The sequence below is a fragment of the Piliocolobus tephrosceles genome, chromosome 9, assembly GCF_002776525.5.
Source record: "Piliocolobus tephrosceles isolate RC106 chromosome 9, ASM277652v3, whole genome shotgun sequence".
Taxonomy (NCBI): domain Eukaryota; kingdom Metazoa; phylum Chordata; class Mammalia; order Primates; family Cercopithecidae; genus Piliocolobus; species Piliocolobus tephrosceles.
Genome location: NC_045442.1, coordinates 7,808,747 through 7,822,281, shown reverse-complemented (window position 1 = coordinate 7,822,281; position 13,535 = coordinate 7,808,747). Strand labels below are relative to the sequence as shown.

The window sequence follows — 13,535 nt, the reverse complement described above, 5'->3', positions numbered from 1 at the left end:
GTATATACCCAGTAATGGGATTGCTGGGTCAAATGGTAGTTCTGCTTTTAGCTCTTTGTGGCATTGCCGTACTGCTTTTCACAATGGTTGAACACATTTATCCCACCAACAGTGTACAAGGGTTCCCTTTGTGACCTCGCCAGCATCTGAGTTTTTTTGACTTTTTAATGATAGCCATTCTGACTGGCGTGAGATGGCATCTCTTTGGTTTTGATTTGCGTTTCTCAAATGATCAGTGATATTGATCTTTTTTTTCATGAGCTTGTTGGCCACATGTATGTTTTCTTTTGAGAAGTGTCTGTTTATGTCCTTTGCTCAATTTTTAATGAGGTTATTTTTCTCTTGTAAATGTGTTTAAGTTCTTTATAGATGCTGGATATTCGACCTTTGTCAGATACATAGTTTGCACACATTTTCTCCCATTCCATGCCTTTTAAGTGGGACATCTACCCTGTTGACATTCAAGGTTAGTATTGATATGTGTGGATTTGATCCTGCCATTGTGCTGTTTGATCCTATCATTGATCCTGTCATTAGCTGCTGCTGTCATTGATCTTGTCACTAGCTGGTTATTATGTTGGCTTGTTTGTGTGGTTGCTTTACAGTGACACTGGTCTGTGTGTTTAAGTGGATTTTTGTATTAGCTGGTGGCAGTCTTTCCTTTCTATATTTACTGTTCCTTCCAAGATCTCTTATAAGGCAGGTCTAGTGATGAAGTTCCTCAACATTTGCTTATCTGAGAAGGATCTTGTTTCTTCTTAGGAAGCTTAGTTTAACAGGATATGAAATTATTGGTTGGAGATTTAAAAAAAAAAAAAAATGTTGAAAATAGGCCTCTAATCTCTTCTGGCTTTTGTAGGGTTTCAGCTGAGAGGTCCACTATTAGCCTAATGAGGATCCCTTTGTAGGTAACCTGCCCTTTCTCTCTAGCTGCCTTTAACATTCTTTCATTTCAACCTTGGAAAACCTGACAATTTTCTGTCTTGAAGATGATCTTCTTGTGTAGAATCTTGCAGGAGTTCCCTGTATTTCCTGAATTTGGCTGTTGGCCCCTCTATCAAGGTTAGGGAAGTTTTCATGGATGATATCTTGGAATTTGTTTTCCAAGTTGTTTGTTTTCTTCTTCTCCCTTTCAGGGATGCCAGTGATTTGTAGATTTGGCCTCTTTACATAATCCCATTCTCAGAGGTTTTATTCATTCCTTTTTTTAAAATTTTTTTTCATTTTTGCCTGACCTATTTCAGAGAACCAGTCTTCAAGTTCTGAGATTCTTTCCTCAGTTAGGTTTATTCTGCTGTTAATACTTGTGATTGCATTGTAAAATTCTTTTTTGTTTTTGAGACAGTCTCTCACTCTGTCACCCAAGCTGGAGTGCAGTGGCGTAATCTTGGCTCACTGCAACCTCCGCCTCTTGGGTTCACGCCGTTCTCCTGCCTCAGCCTCCCGAGTAGCTGGGACTACAGGTGCCTACCACCATAGGTATGGCTAATTTTTGTATTTTTAGTAGAGATGGGGTTTCACCATGTTGACCAGGCTGGCCTCGAGCTCCTGACCTCAGGCAATCCACCTGCCTCAGCCTCCCAAAGTGCTGGGATTACAGGAGTGAGCTACTGCAACCGATTGTAAAATTCTTATATTATTCGGCTCTGTCAGACCCATTAGTTTTTTTTATGCTGACTATTCTATCCTTCAGCTCCTGTATCATTTTCTTGTGATTCTTCTTTACCTTAGATCGGGTTTCACCATCCTCCTGAATCTCAGTGATCTTTGTTCCTATCCATATTCTGAATTCTATTTCCTTTATTCCAGCCAGTTCTGCCTGGTTAAGAACTCTTGTTGGAGAACTGGTGTGACCATTTGGAGGACATATGACACTCTGGTCATCTGAATGTTACTAGAGTTCTTGCTGGTTCTTTCTCATCTCTGCATGTGGGTGTTCCTTTAATGTAGATTGAGTACAGTCAGCAGACTTCTTTTCTGGATGTTTTCACTGGGCTGATGCTTTGTGTAGGGTCTTTATTTAAAGCTTACTTGTCTCTGGTTTCAGAGGGGGTATGTTAATGAGGTATTTTTGGTGTTGAAGCTTTGGGGTGTGACCCAGTAGGTGGCACTTAGGTGTACTGGTCAGTTGCTAGACTCTTGCTTGGTTGTGTGACTCCCCTGTTTCCTCACAGTTTCCGCCGTGTTCCCTTTCAGTGCTCTGAAACTGTGCGTTCCTCTCCCACTTGAGTGCTGGCTCTCCTTGGCACTCCTGGAATGCCCACTGCAGTTCTGGGGTGATCTCAGTGTTTATGTTCCTTTCCCAGCTTAGAGGCAGCACAGGAAGAGATCTTAGCAGGGGGTTGTGGCCAAGGGTCATTTGCTTGACTCCTGGGGGCTCCACCTCAGAGAGATGTGGGTCAGCAATCACTCAGTGCAGTCAGCCCAAGGTGGAGGGTTTGTGCTGTGTGCCCAAGCCAGGGGTTCCCTGTCTGCTGATGAGCCATGCGGGGGATAGGGGGTGTGGGACCTGTGGGAGACAGACTGGCTGCCTCTCCTGGGGTCGACTGTAGTTTATTGGAGGTGTAGATAAGGCACTCTTAGAGTCTTTGCTCCTTTGTTAGTTTGAGGGTGGCAAGGGCAGTTCCACTGCTGAGGTAGTGGGAGAGAGGCTTTCAGTTGCCTCTGGAGGCTCTGTTCAGGGAGTTGCTACTGGCTCCATAGCTCTGGCAGTGGTGGCTGGAGGCCCAGGCCTGGAGGACCTGTCCAGTGAGGAGATATGGGAACAGGCACCCATGGAACAGTCTGGCCACTTTTCCACAGGGCTGCTGTGGTATGCTTGGGGCCTGCTCCAGTCCCTAGTCACCTCAGATTTTCCAGAACCTGGAGGTGTCACCAGTGAAGGCTGAGAAACAGCAAAGATGGCAGCTGTCCCTCCCTCTGGGAGCTTCGTCCCAGGGAGGTATGGACCTGGTGTCGGGCCAAAGGTACCTGTAGGAAGTGGCTGGAGACCCTGGTTGGGAGGTCCCAGCTGGTGAGGAGGAGCGGGATTGGGACCCACTTAAAGCAGTCTGACCACGTTTCGGTAGAGCAGTTGTGCTGTGCTAGGCATCTGCTTCAGTCCCCGATCGCCTTGGATACTATGAGGCCCAAAGGCTGGAACGACTAAGGCACCTGAGCAGCAAAGATGGTGGCCCACCTCTCCCTCTGGGAGTGCCATCCCAGGGGAAATTCAGTGTCCATCTGTCAGATGGACAGCTTGGGCAGGGGTGGCTGGAGGCCCCAGTTGGGAGGTTCTGCCCATTGAGGGAACGGGATAGGTACCTGCTTAAAGCAGCCATCTGGCCACGTTTTGGTAGAGCAGCTGTGCTGTACTGGGGGATCCCTTCTGCCCTGTGTTGGCTCAGACTTTCCAAAGCCTGAAGACTGGAATGGCTAAGGTGCCCAAACAGTAAAGCTGGTGGCCTGTCCCTCTCCCTGGGGGCTCCTTCTGAGGGAGGTGCAATGCCACTACTGGAAGCTGGCTGAAATTCCCAGCCAGTGGGGTCTCATCTCGTGAGGTGCATTGGAAGTGGGGCCTGCGGGCTGTTGCCGCGCAGCCGCCTGGATTCATATCTTTCCTAAGGGTACGTACGGGAGTCTCACCTCTCACTTTGCAGAGCTATGGCTACTTTTGCTCGAAAGCCTGAGTAGCTAAGGCTCCAGGGTCTCCACGCATGCCTGAGCGGCTGCTCTGCCAAGACTCCCCGCAGCTCTGTCAGACTGAAGACTGAAGGCCCTGGTAGAGAGAGGTTTGCATGGAGATCTCCTAACCTGAGGTTCGCAAAGATCCGTGGGAGAAGTGTGGTTTCTGAGTCGCCCATTCAGTCACTGCTTCCCTGGGCAGGGGAGGATCCCCTGGCTCCGTGTTGCCCCCTGGTGGGCCGTCGTCCTGTCTTGCTTTGCTTTGTTCTCTGTGGGTCAAGTTGTTCCCTTGATTAGTCCCAGTGCGAGTACCTGGCTGTTTCAGTTGAGGGTGTTGTATTCACTTGCTCCTTCTGTTCCTCTCCTTGAGAGCCAGGTGCACCAGCTGCTTTTAGTCAGCCATCTTGGCCACTCACTCTCGTGTGTATTTATGCTCTGATTTCTGCAGAAGGGTGGATGGTGGGACAGAGGGATATGTGTGTTTTTAGTTTTAATAGATGCTTCCGTATTGCCCTCTAAAAAGGCCGTAAGTCATATTTCCCTACAACCAGCACATGAGAATATCCTCTCCCTATCTTGTGACTTGTGAAAGTTACGAAATTTTTCAGTTTCTGACTGGGTATAAAGTTATACCGCATTGTTACCAATTTCTGTGAGCATTAGGGGATATGAGCATCTTTCCAGATATTACCTTGGCAATTTGTTTTTGCTCTTTTGTGTGCTGCTCATCTTTTGCTAGGTTCGTTAGTAACCTTGGGCCCTTATTCTTGGTTAGTTTCTGAGGACTGTTTATACAGCATAGATGCCAACCCTTTGTCATCTATGTTCCAGATATTTGAATCAGATAGAGCATTCGTGTCTTGGCTTTGTTAGCCAGTCACTGAAGGATTAATAGAAGCACACTGTGTTCCAGCAGGTCAAGTACAACCTCATCCGTTTGATATGTTAAGCATCCCGTTGGAAGGGTCAGTGGGCGGCATGATATTGATAGGCATGGTACAAGACATGCTTGTTGAAGACTGTGGTAGCTCACACATCGGCTGAATTTTGTATCTCTAGCTTTTCAGGGGCTCTTTAAGCAACAGGGAGGTATGCTCATATGTGTGCCTTATGCTCAGAAAAATAGCTCAATCACCAAGCAGCTGTAATCCACTCGACTGGTCTCTCTTCCTTATGGAAACTGGGTCCTGAAATTCGGTATCATTCTTTTTTTTAGAAATCACGCCACCCTCAAAGCCTCATCCACCTGTCGTGGGCAAAGTGACTCATCACAGCATTGAATTATACTGGGATCTGGAAAAGAAAGCCAAACGCCAAGGACCTCAGGAGCAGTGGTTCAGGTTCTCGATTGAAGAAGAAGACCCCAAAATGCACTCTTACGGTGTCATTTATGCGTAGGTGCAGTGTTGAATTGCCTGCCACTTTGCCTTGACTTCCTGATTAGCTGGAATGATTTCTGTTGTCTTTAAAAAGCCACTGCTTGTTTCAAATTAAAGAATGAGTCAGCATCATTTGTATTCATGCTCTTTTATGAATTAAAATTTTTGGAAAATAGGCATTAGCAGGAACTTTGAAATTAAACCTCTGTACCTTTGAGAGCTTCTTTGACTTCTGAAATATTTTAATGATACGTATTGAAAATCCAGTATGCAGAGACACACTCAAACGATAGCTTGATGAAATTAGGTGAGCTTCCCATCAGGCTGTTGTGTTCACTGACGTAGGATGGCCCCGCATGGTCTGCCCTGGCCAGCTTCTCTGATTTCATGTCATACCATTGTCCCCTTGTCAATTCTCTTATACTACGCTGGCTGCCTCTCAGCCTTGACAGGCCAAGCTGGTTCCCATCGCAGGGTCTTGCTTGTTGCTGTTGCCTTGAATACATTTCCTTCTGTTTTTATACAGCTGGTTCCTTCACACCTTGCTAATCTCAGATGAAACAACCCCGCGTCCCCAGAAGGCCATCTGAAGTAGCCATCCTTCCACACAGGCCTCCTATAGCTCAGAACCTTGTTTTTTTATGCCACATAGCATTTAGCTCCGTTGGGTTTGTTTTACTCGTTTACTTGTTTGTTGAGTTTGTTTACCTTGTTACTTGTTTACTTCTTTTACTTGTTCCTTTCCTGCCTCCCCACCCAGTATTAAACTCAGCGAGAGACAAATAAGACTCCTGCCTGCTTAACGCTCTAGCTGGTTCCTTGACAGCCAGTTCCTTGACAGTGCTGGCTGTTATATAGCTAGGCCCTCCAGATGCTTCTTGCATGAACAGATACCACCAGGAGTAATCAAGAAGTCATTTTTGGCCAGGCATGGTGGCTCATGCCTGTAATCTCAGCACTTTGGGAGGCTGAAGTGAGCCAGATCCCTTGAACCTGGATGTTCAAGACCAGCCTAGGCAACATAGCGAAATCCCATCTCTACAAAAAATCCAAAAGTTAGCCAGGTGTGGTGGCTTATGCCTGTAGTCCCAACTATTTGGGAGGCTGAGGTGGGAGGATCACTTGAGCCTGGGAGGTGGAGGCTGCAGTGAGCCACGATTGTGCCACTGCACTCCAGCCTGGGTGACAGAGTGAGACTCTGTCTCAAAAAATGTTGTGTTTTTCTTCTCAGTCCTCATATCATCTCTGACTTATTTCTCCCCCTTGATAGATTTACCACTTGAAAAATGCAAAATGACTATTTTGTGATTCAGGAATACCAAAAATGAGATACAAATACGGTTTTTAGGTAAACTTTTAATTTTGAAATAATTATAGATTCATACCCAGCTGTAAGAAATAATACAGGGTGACTGTACCTTTTCCCATTTCCCTATGGTAACATCTTTGAATGCGATGGTGCAGCATCACAGTCGGGATACTGGCTTTGATGCCGCCAAGATACAGAACAGGTCCGTCACTTTCCTGGCCTTTTCTCAAGTTTGCATTGTGATAAAAATGCTGACATGAAGAGACAGATATGTTTGTGTGTATGTGTATATAAAATATGTAAAAATAAGTAATCTGTATATGAAGGCTCCAACTTCAACTGTTCCCTGAGTGATAATGTATCTGATATTTGAGAAATTTCTCTGTGCCTTAAAAAAAATCGGAAATGTAGGTAACCATGTAAAAATAGTTCTGTTCTAACTAGTCAAATATTGTTTTAATCGTATCGTTTTACTCATTGAAAGTATGCTTCTTCTATCTAAAAGCATGAATTGTAAGAAGCATTTCTCTGGAGAAAGAAAAAGACATCTTTCTTTACCCCATCACCTTAGCACCACAAGCTGTGCTTGGGCAGGCGAGTGGGGCCATCCTGAATCGTTCGTTCTTCCTTGGCTGTTCCTTTCCTGGATGGCCAGGTAGGCAGCCTCAGCTAGAGAAACCACAGCTGCGTGTGCTGGCTTCCAGCCTGAGGTGTGTGTCTGTGTTGTCCGCATTTTTCCCAGAGACCTGGTTGCTGTCAGGCTGGAGAACGCACTCACACCCCGAAGACAACCTGGCATTGTGGGTCTGGCAGTGACATCTGTGGTCCCCGCTCTAAGGACAGTGGGAAAATGCCTGCATTTCTCACAGAATTATACAGTACAAATCTTGACGCTAGGTGGCAGAATTAGGCTGTATTAATCTTGACCTCTTTTGCTTCCTTATTTCTTTCTCTACTATGGCATTAAAACTAGCAAATGCTTTGCTTGTAAAAAGTGATTATCTAGAATACCTGATATTTGGATTGTGGATTTAAGAACTTCCTCTTGATTTGTCATTTTCTGTTCCCATCAGTCATCAGTCTATCTGGAATCAATGACATTGTCTTTGGCTGGGCTTTCCTCCATGGCTTCTCAGAGCCAGTCAGTTACTGAGCTCTCCATTTGTAGAATTGCTTCTGTGCTTTCCCTCATTAGCTGGGGCTTTCCCCTGCAGGATGTAAGCTCTATTTCCCTCTAGCTCATTTGTGGATCCGCAGCTCCTACACCTGCCCAGTGTATTTTCTTATAGAAGGAGTTGACTTTATTCCTTTTTAAAATTTTTCCCTCATCGTTCTATCTTGCCGGGCTAATTTCCATTTTAATCTTTCTTTTGTCAAATTATCTTTGGTGGGTCTCCATTGCTTGAAGGATAAAGGCCAAATTCCTTAGACTAACAATCAATGCCTTTCACAGCTTCCCCACACCTGCCTTTCTTGTTGCCTCTTATTTCTCAGCACAAACCCTCCAATCAGATTTCCTACTGTCCTTTGAATATGCCTTGATGTTTTCTGCATGTGTGTTCAGTTTTTTTCCCCGCTGTTGGGACAGATTTTCCCCTCTCACCCTATTCTTTCTTCTGCCCTGGTCAGATTTTACCTCCACTGAGAAGTTCTCCTTACTACCCTATATTGTCTGTGCCCTAAATTCCTGTGATCACTGCTGCCCGTGCCATGCATTAAATTTATTCCATCAGCGTGTATTATTGAGTGTCTGCCATGTGTCAGACACTGCACTGGATGCTGGGGATATGGCACTGGGAAAAAGTTCCTCCCTCGTGATGAGGAAGGCAAACAGTAAATAAGATACATAAGTAAAAATAGGTAGTCAGCAGGCAGTATGTACTAAGGGGCAGCAGCATAGGAAAAATTGAGGGCCTGGGGTAGAGGTGGGGAAGTCTTCACTAAGAAGGTAACTTCTGAGTAGATCTGAAGCAAGGATACCTGGAGCCTTGCAACTATTGGGGGGAAGAACCTTACAGACAGAGCAAAGGGCAGGTGAGAAAGCCTGGTGGTGCAAGTGTACCCGGCGGGTCCCAGGAGCATTGAGGAGCAGCGGGAACAAGGAGGAAGGTAATGGGGGTGAGGGCAGCTGGGTCATGAGAGGTCACTGCCTGGGCCTTGAAGGTTATTGGGAGAACTCTGGCTTACTCTGAGAGTAGGCGAGGAAAGCCACTGGAGACTGTGAAGCTGAGAAGAGGCGTGATCTGGCTTGTGTTTTACAAGGATCCCTTTGGCTGCTGAGTTGGGAACAGGCCGTAGGTAGGCCAGGCAGCAAGCAGCAGGGAGGACTGACGGGGAAGCTTTTGAAACAGTTTAGGGGGGAGACAGCACAATGGTGGAAAGTGGGACGATGCAGGATATGCTTTAAAGATGGATTTAAGAACTTGCTGGTGGACTGGATGTGGGATGTGAGAGAGATCCTGGTCAAGGGATATGTGACTGCCAGCACAGGCCAAGTGATGCTGCCTGAAGCATAAGGGTCACAGTCTCAGTGGCTTATGGCAGCAGCAATTCCCTCCCATACACCATGCCCACCGTGGCTGGGCCAGGGCTCCATCCTGCATTGTCCTCCTACTGCAGCCCAGGCCAATGCGGCAGCCTCTGCCTGAACATTGTCAGTCACTGTGGCAGGGGAGAGAGCATGGCACACTGTTTCTTGAAGCTTCCACCCAGAATGACGTACTTCACTTCTGCGTATGCTTCATTGCTGAAAGCAAGACATGCAGCCACGTCTGAGTTCAATAGGGTGAGGAGGTAGGATCCTTGTGGGAGGGCACCTCGTGTCTCTAAACAACAGTCCAGTCTTTCACAGGAGGCACCCAGGGTTTGGCCTGAGCAACTATAACAACAGAGATGGAGAAGACTGTGGGTAAAGTAGATCAGTTTGAAACTATCAGACATCCAAGCCAAGATGTCAAGGAGGCAGTTGGAGATGTCAGAGGGCCAGGGAAAGGGGTCTGGGTTGGAGAGACAGACTCCAGAGTCATCACCATGAGGCTGGATTGGAGTTCTGAAGGAGGGAGTGTAGAGAAGAAAGGGAAGTCTGGTAACTGAGTCTTTGGGCTTTTCAATATTTAGCTTCTTATGCTTCATATTTGCTCAGCTCTTGCATCAAACATTTGCTTGTTGACTGATAACAAAAACAAGGCTATGCTTCACATTTTTGTAGACTTTACTGTGGAAATAGTTCGAAGATTCATTTATTTTTTCAGCTGTCATGTCTAGGTAAAATTGCGCTTCTCCATGGATTCAATGAACTGCGCTTGTGAGTCCTCCCTGTGCCTGCATTGTCATCACTGTAGAGTACCCTGGGAGGCAGTTGTGTCCTGGGTCCCTGCTGTGTCTTTTGTCCTCTTTGGAGCCATCTCTAGTGATGCAAGAGTCTTCAGCCTTTCACAAGTGTGCTCAGTAACATCTGGTTTCTAACACAGTTGCGTTATTTCCCTTTCCAGGGGTTATGGAGGTACTGTTTGCTTCAGCGTGACCTTATGATATTTAGCAATATTGGATTTTATTGGGAGCACTTCTGGTTTTGTTTTGGTCTAATACTATGCTAAGTCTCTGACACCTTGCATTGAATTCCGGTGAGGCTTGGCCATTAGATTCTCATTGAACTTCTAAAGGTCTTTTCAGATGCCACACATTGTTGAGGGCTCAGTTTCTGTGACCCAAATATCTAAGTATTCATGGACGTATTTTCATTTAACATCAAAATCTACCTACTCACAAGACTCCTTTGTGCCAGGCTGATACATTTTAGTTTTAAAAACATTATTACTTTTTAGCTCTGGTGGTTTTTCTGAATATTTATCTTGGTTTTAGAGCTTTTACTTTTATGGTAAATGTATTTATATCAATTTTTAACACTTACCTACTTCTCGGTTTCTTGATGGAAAAGTTTTTGTAATGCCATTGGCTTTATTTCTTCATTGTCTTTCCTACAGTTTCTTTTTTGTTGATACATACTATCTCAGTTACCTGCTGCATAACAAACCAGCCCCAGACTGAGCGGCTTACAGCAGAAACAGTCATGTGTTTGCTCATGATCTGTAATTTGGCTAGGGTGTTGATGGCTTGTTTCTGCCCCATGTGGTCTTGACTGTTGCAGCTCTCTTGGGGCTGGAAGAACCAAATGGCTTCACTCATGTGTGATGCATCAGCTAGGATGGCCAGGACAATAGGAGGCTGGCTGGGCTTCTTCATCTCCTTTGTGGTCTGGATCTTCCACTGACTCTGTCTTACTAGGTGGCGTCTTTCTCCAACAGGAAAGTTGAACTTCTTTACATGGTGGCCAGCTTCCAAGCAAGGAGAAGCAGAAACTTCTGGGAATCTTAAGACCCAGACCCAGAGCTGTACCAATTCACTTCCACCACTTTCCATCCTGTTCAAGGGGAGAGGAACTCGACCTTAACTCTGTGGGGAAAGGAGCATGTTCCTGCAGGGATGGTAGAGACTGTGGAGGCCAGCTTGACTTCCAGCTCATTTGGCTTCTTTTAGGTGAAGAGAAATGTTTCTAGCAAAGATGATGTCGGTTAGGAGGCTGAATCCACCAGTGCACAGAGCAGGGAGGCAGAGACAGGTACGTGGTCAGAGGTGCCTTAATGTGCTTAGACTTTTTCTTGGTTCTGCTGGTGCTACACCCAAGAAGTCATTTAGATTTGGTGCCTGAAGTAACTTTGTGATGTAAAAACAGGATCAATGAATGTTCAGTATTTGATTTTACCTTGAAATTTCACATTTTAACAAAGGACAGAAACATCAAGTGAAGAAGGTCTTTGTAAATGTTTTTCAGTTTTCAAAAAAAGATTCTGTTAGATGTTAGAGTTAGGATTATGATATTAGAGTTGTCTCCAGATTTCACAGAGGCACCTCTTTCCTGGACGTGCCAGACTCTTCTGCACCCTGACTCTCGCCACAGTGAGAGCACCTAGAACCTGACTTTCCCAGGCGTTGTGTGTTCTTTCAACCCTGCTGGGAAGTCCTTTCTCAGACTGCCTGGAAGACATCTGCCTGTCTGTCATGGAAGTCCTTTATGCCATTTCTCACTTGACATCAGAGATACCTCTACCAGAGGACACTCTCCTGGCACCTCACTCCCTCTGCCCTGTACCTGTGCCTCAAGTACCTGTTCCTGCCCCAGGCCTGTTCCTCAGTGGGGGAATTACTTGTTTGATGGATGAGTTTGGCAGAAGGAACTTAGAAGACCTTCTGGGTTCTCCTTTGGGAATACTCCTCTCTCTAGGACAAGTGTTGGGTCTGTTCTTTAGCCACACACTTAGTGCCATGCCTCATCCTTCGGGGGAAAGAATCCGGTGGGGGCTGGGAGTGAGTGGGCAAGGCTGTTTGATGATTAGGTGAGGTGTTAGCTCACCACGTGGCCCAGATCTGAAGGCAGGTTTTCAGGTGTTTATTAGTGATACTAACTCCAGCACTGTCATTTCACCCTTGCTTAGCTGTCCCTTCTTCACTGTCCTTGACTGCCCCTCTTCTTGCCACCCCATCAGTAGGAAGTTGGGTTCACCTTAGTGTTGACAGGTTCATTTTGGCCCTGAGCTGGTGCAGGGCTGCATCCCAGCCTGTTCCAACACCTTGCAAATAATGGGCGCTAGATACACTAGATACACTTGTTGAGTTGCGTGGAATGGAATCGATGTATAAATATTTAGTTGCACATAAACATCCTTGAAAAATTAGTTATGAATCCCAAAGAATGGTTGTGGTATCTTTGGAGGATCTATTGAGAATAAAAGTAACAACTAGAGACAGGAAAAAAAAAACTGGAGGGAAACAGTGGTAACCTTGGCATCTAAGGAGCTATGGAGAATGGTCCAAGGGAGGAGAACAAGAACTGGATTAAGTGTTGAAGCAGGAAAGAAGTAAGAGCTGGAAATGACACACACACCCCTCCGAAAAACCAAGCCTTTAAGTAGAAGAAAAGAAAAATTTGGGGATAGAATTTGAAAAGGGATACATGGAGTTTAGTCAGATAAGAAGAAAGAATGTTGGCAGAACGGAGAAGTGGGTAACATAGAGGTTTTGGGTAATATTGGGAAATATGTACAGCTCTGTCAACTTTTGGAGACCTGATATTGTAGAATGAATGCATGCCACTCAAAGCGAGGCTCCTGGGACCTGCCTCACAAGCAAAGGGTGGGGTCCTATCTTAGCACTTGTGCTGGGTCCCAGCATCTTCTGAGCAGGCAGGCAAACTACCTAGCTGCATTTCTTGGTGCTCATTTTGCAGGCTGCAAATGTTTAGACTCAGTCCTACCTCCCTCTGGAGGTGTGTGGATTTCCATCGTGAGTCTCTCATCAGATTTCTATCTCAGAAATGCTCAGCATCCATTTCCCACAAACGTTCCTAAGATGAACTTGACTATGGGGCATGATGTTAGCATTGTCTTCCGTGTGCTGCCTGAGCTCCCAGCTCTACTGGAAGTTGCTCATGGGCTACGAGCAACCTTGCATGTGACTTCTTCAGGTCCTTTCCCTGCAGTGGTATTTTGCCTGCAATAGTTATGCAGCCATGTATTAGCCTCACAGCCCCCACCACTAGATGGCCCCCACTTGAAAATTACATATATACGATTTGACTGCCTGTCTTAGCTTTCAAACATAAAACGTTGTCACTTGAGGACAAATGTCACAGTTAACGTGATTATTTCTCCATAGTACAAAACAGCATGCTGGCTATGTGTCAGGCCCCAGACTAGGCCCTATGGAACAGAGGGCACCTGCTGGGTAGGGATAGAGGTGCCATGTGGGACTTGTCCTTCATTCTCTAGGAGTTCAGCAAAGCAGGATCCATCCGCTGTGTCCTGGAAATAGAAGGAACATCACTTCCACCTGCTCTTCTCGTGTCTTATCAGAGAGTGTGGATTAAGCTACCTGGTGTTGTCAGCATGTTTGTCTCCTCCTGTCTAGGGGATATGCAACGAAGCATGTTGTTGAAGGTCTGGAACCAAGAACGCTGTACAGATTTCGCCTGAAGGTCACCAGCCCCTCTGGGGAGTGTGAGTACAGCCCACTCGTCTCAGTGTCTACAACCAGTGAGTATTCAGCCTCTCCACGCTCACCTGTCTCTAGATCAATGGAGATGACAAGCAATTCAGAGACGAAAATATTCTGCCTCTTGTTCAGCCTTA

The 13,535-nt window shown here is 46.0% G+C and overlaps 1 protein-coding gene across 1 annotated transcript in view; it reads left to right on the top strand.

Moving 5' to 3' along the window:
* Positions 1-13,535, top strand: part of FANK1 (fibronectin type III and ankyrin repeat domains 1) — a 117,905-nt gene that overhangs the window by 82,032 nt on the left and 22,338 nt on the right. Inside the window, 2 exon segments of the mRNA XM_023224408.1 lie at positions 4,880-5,057; positions 13,315-13,439. Coding sequence (XP_023080176.1) covers positions 4,880-5,057; positions 13,315-13,439 — 303 coding nt within the window.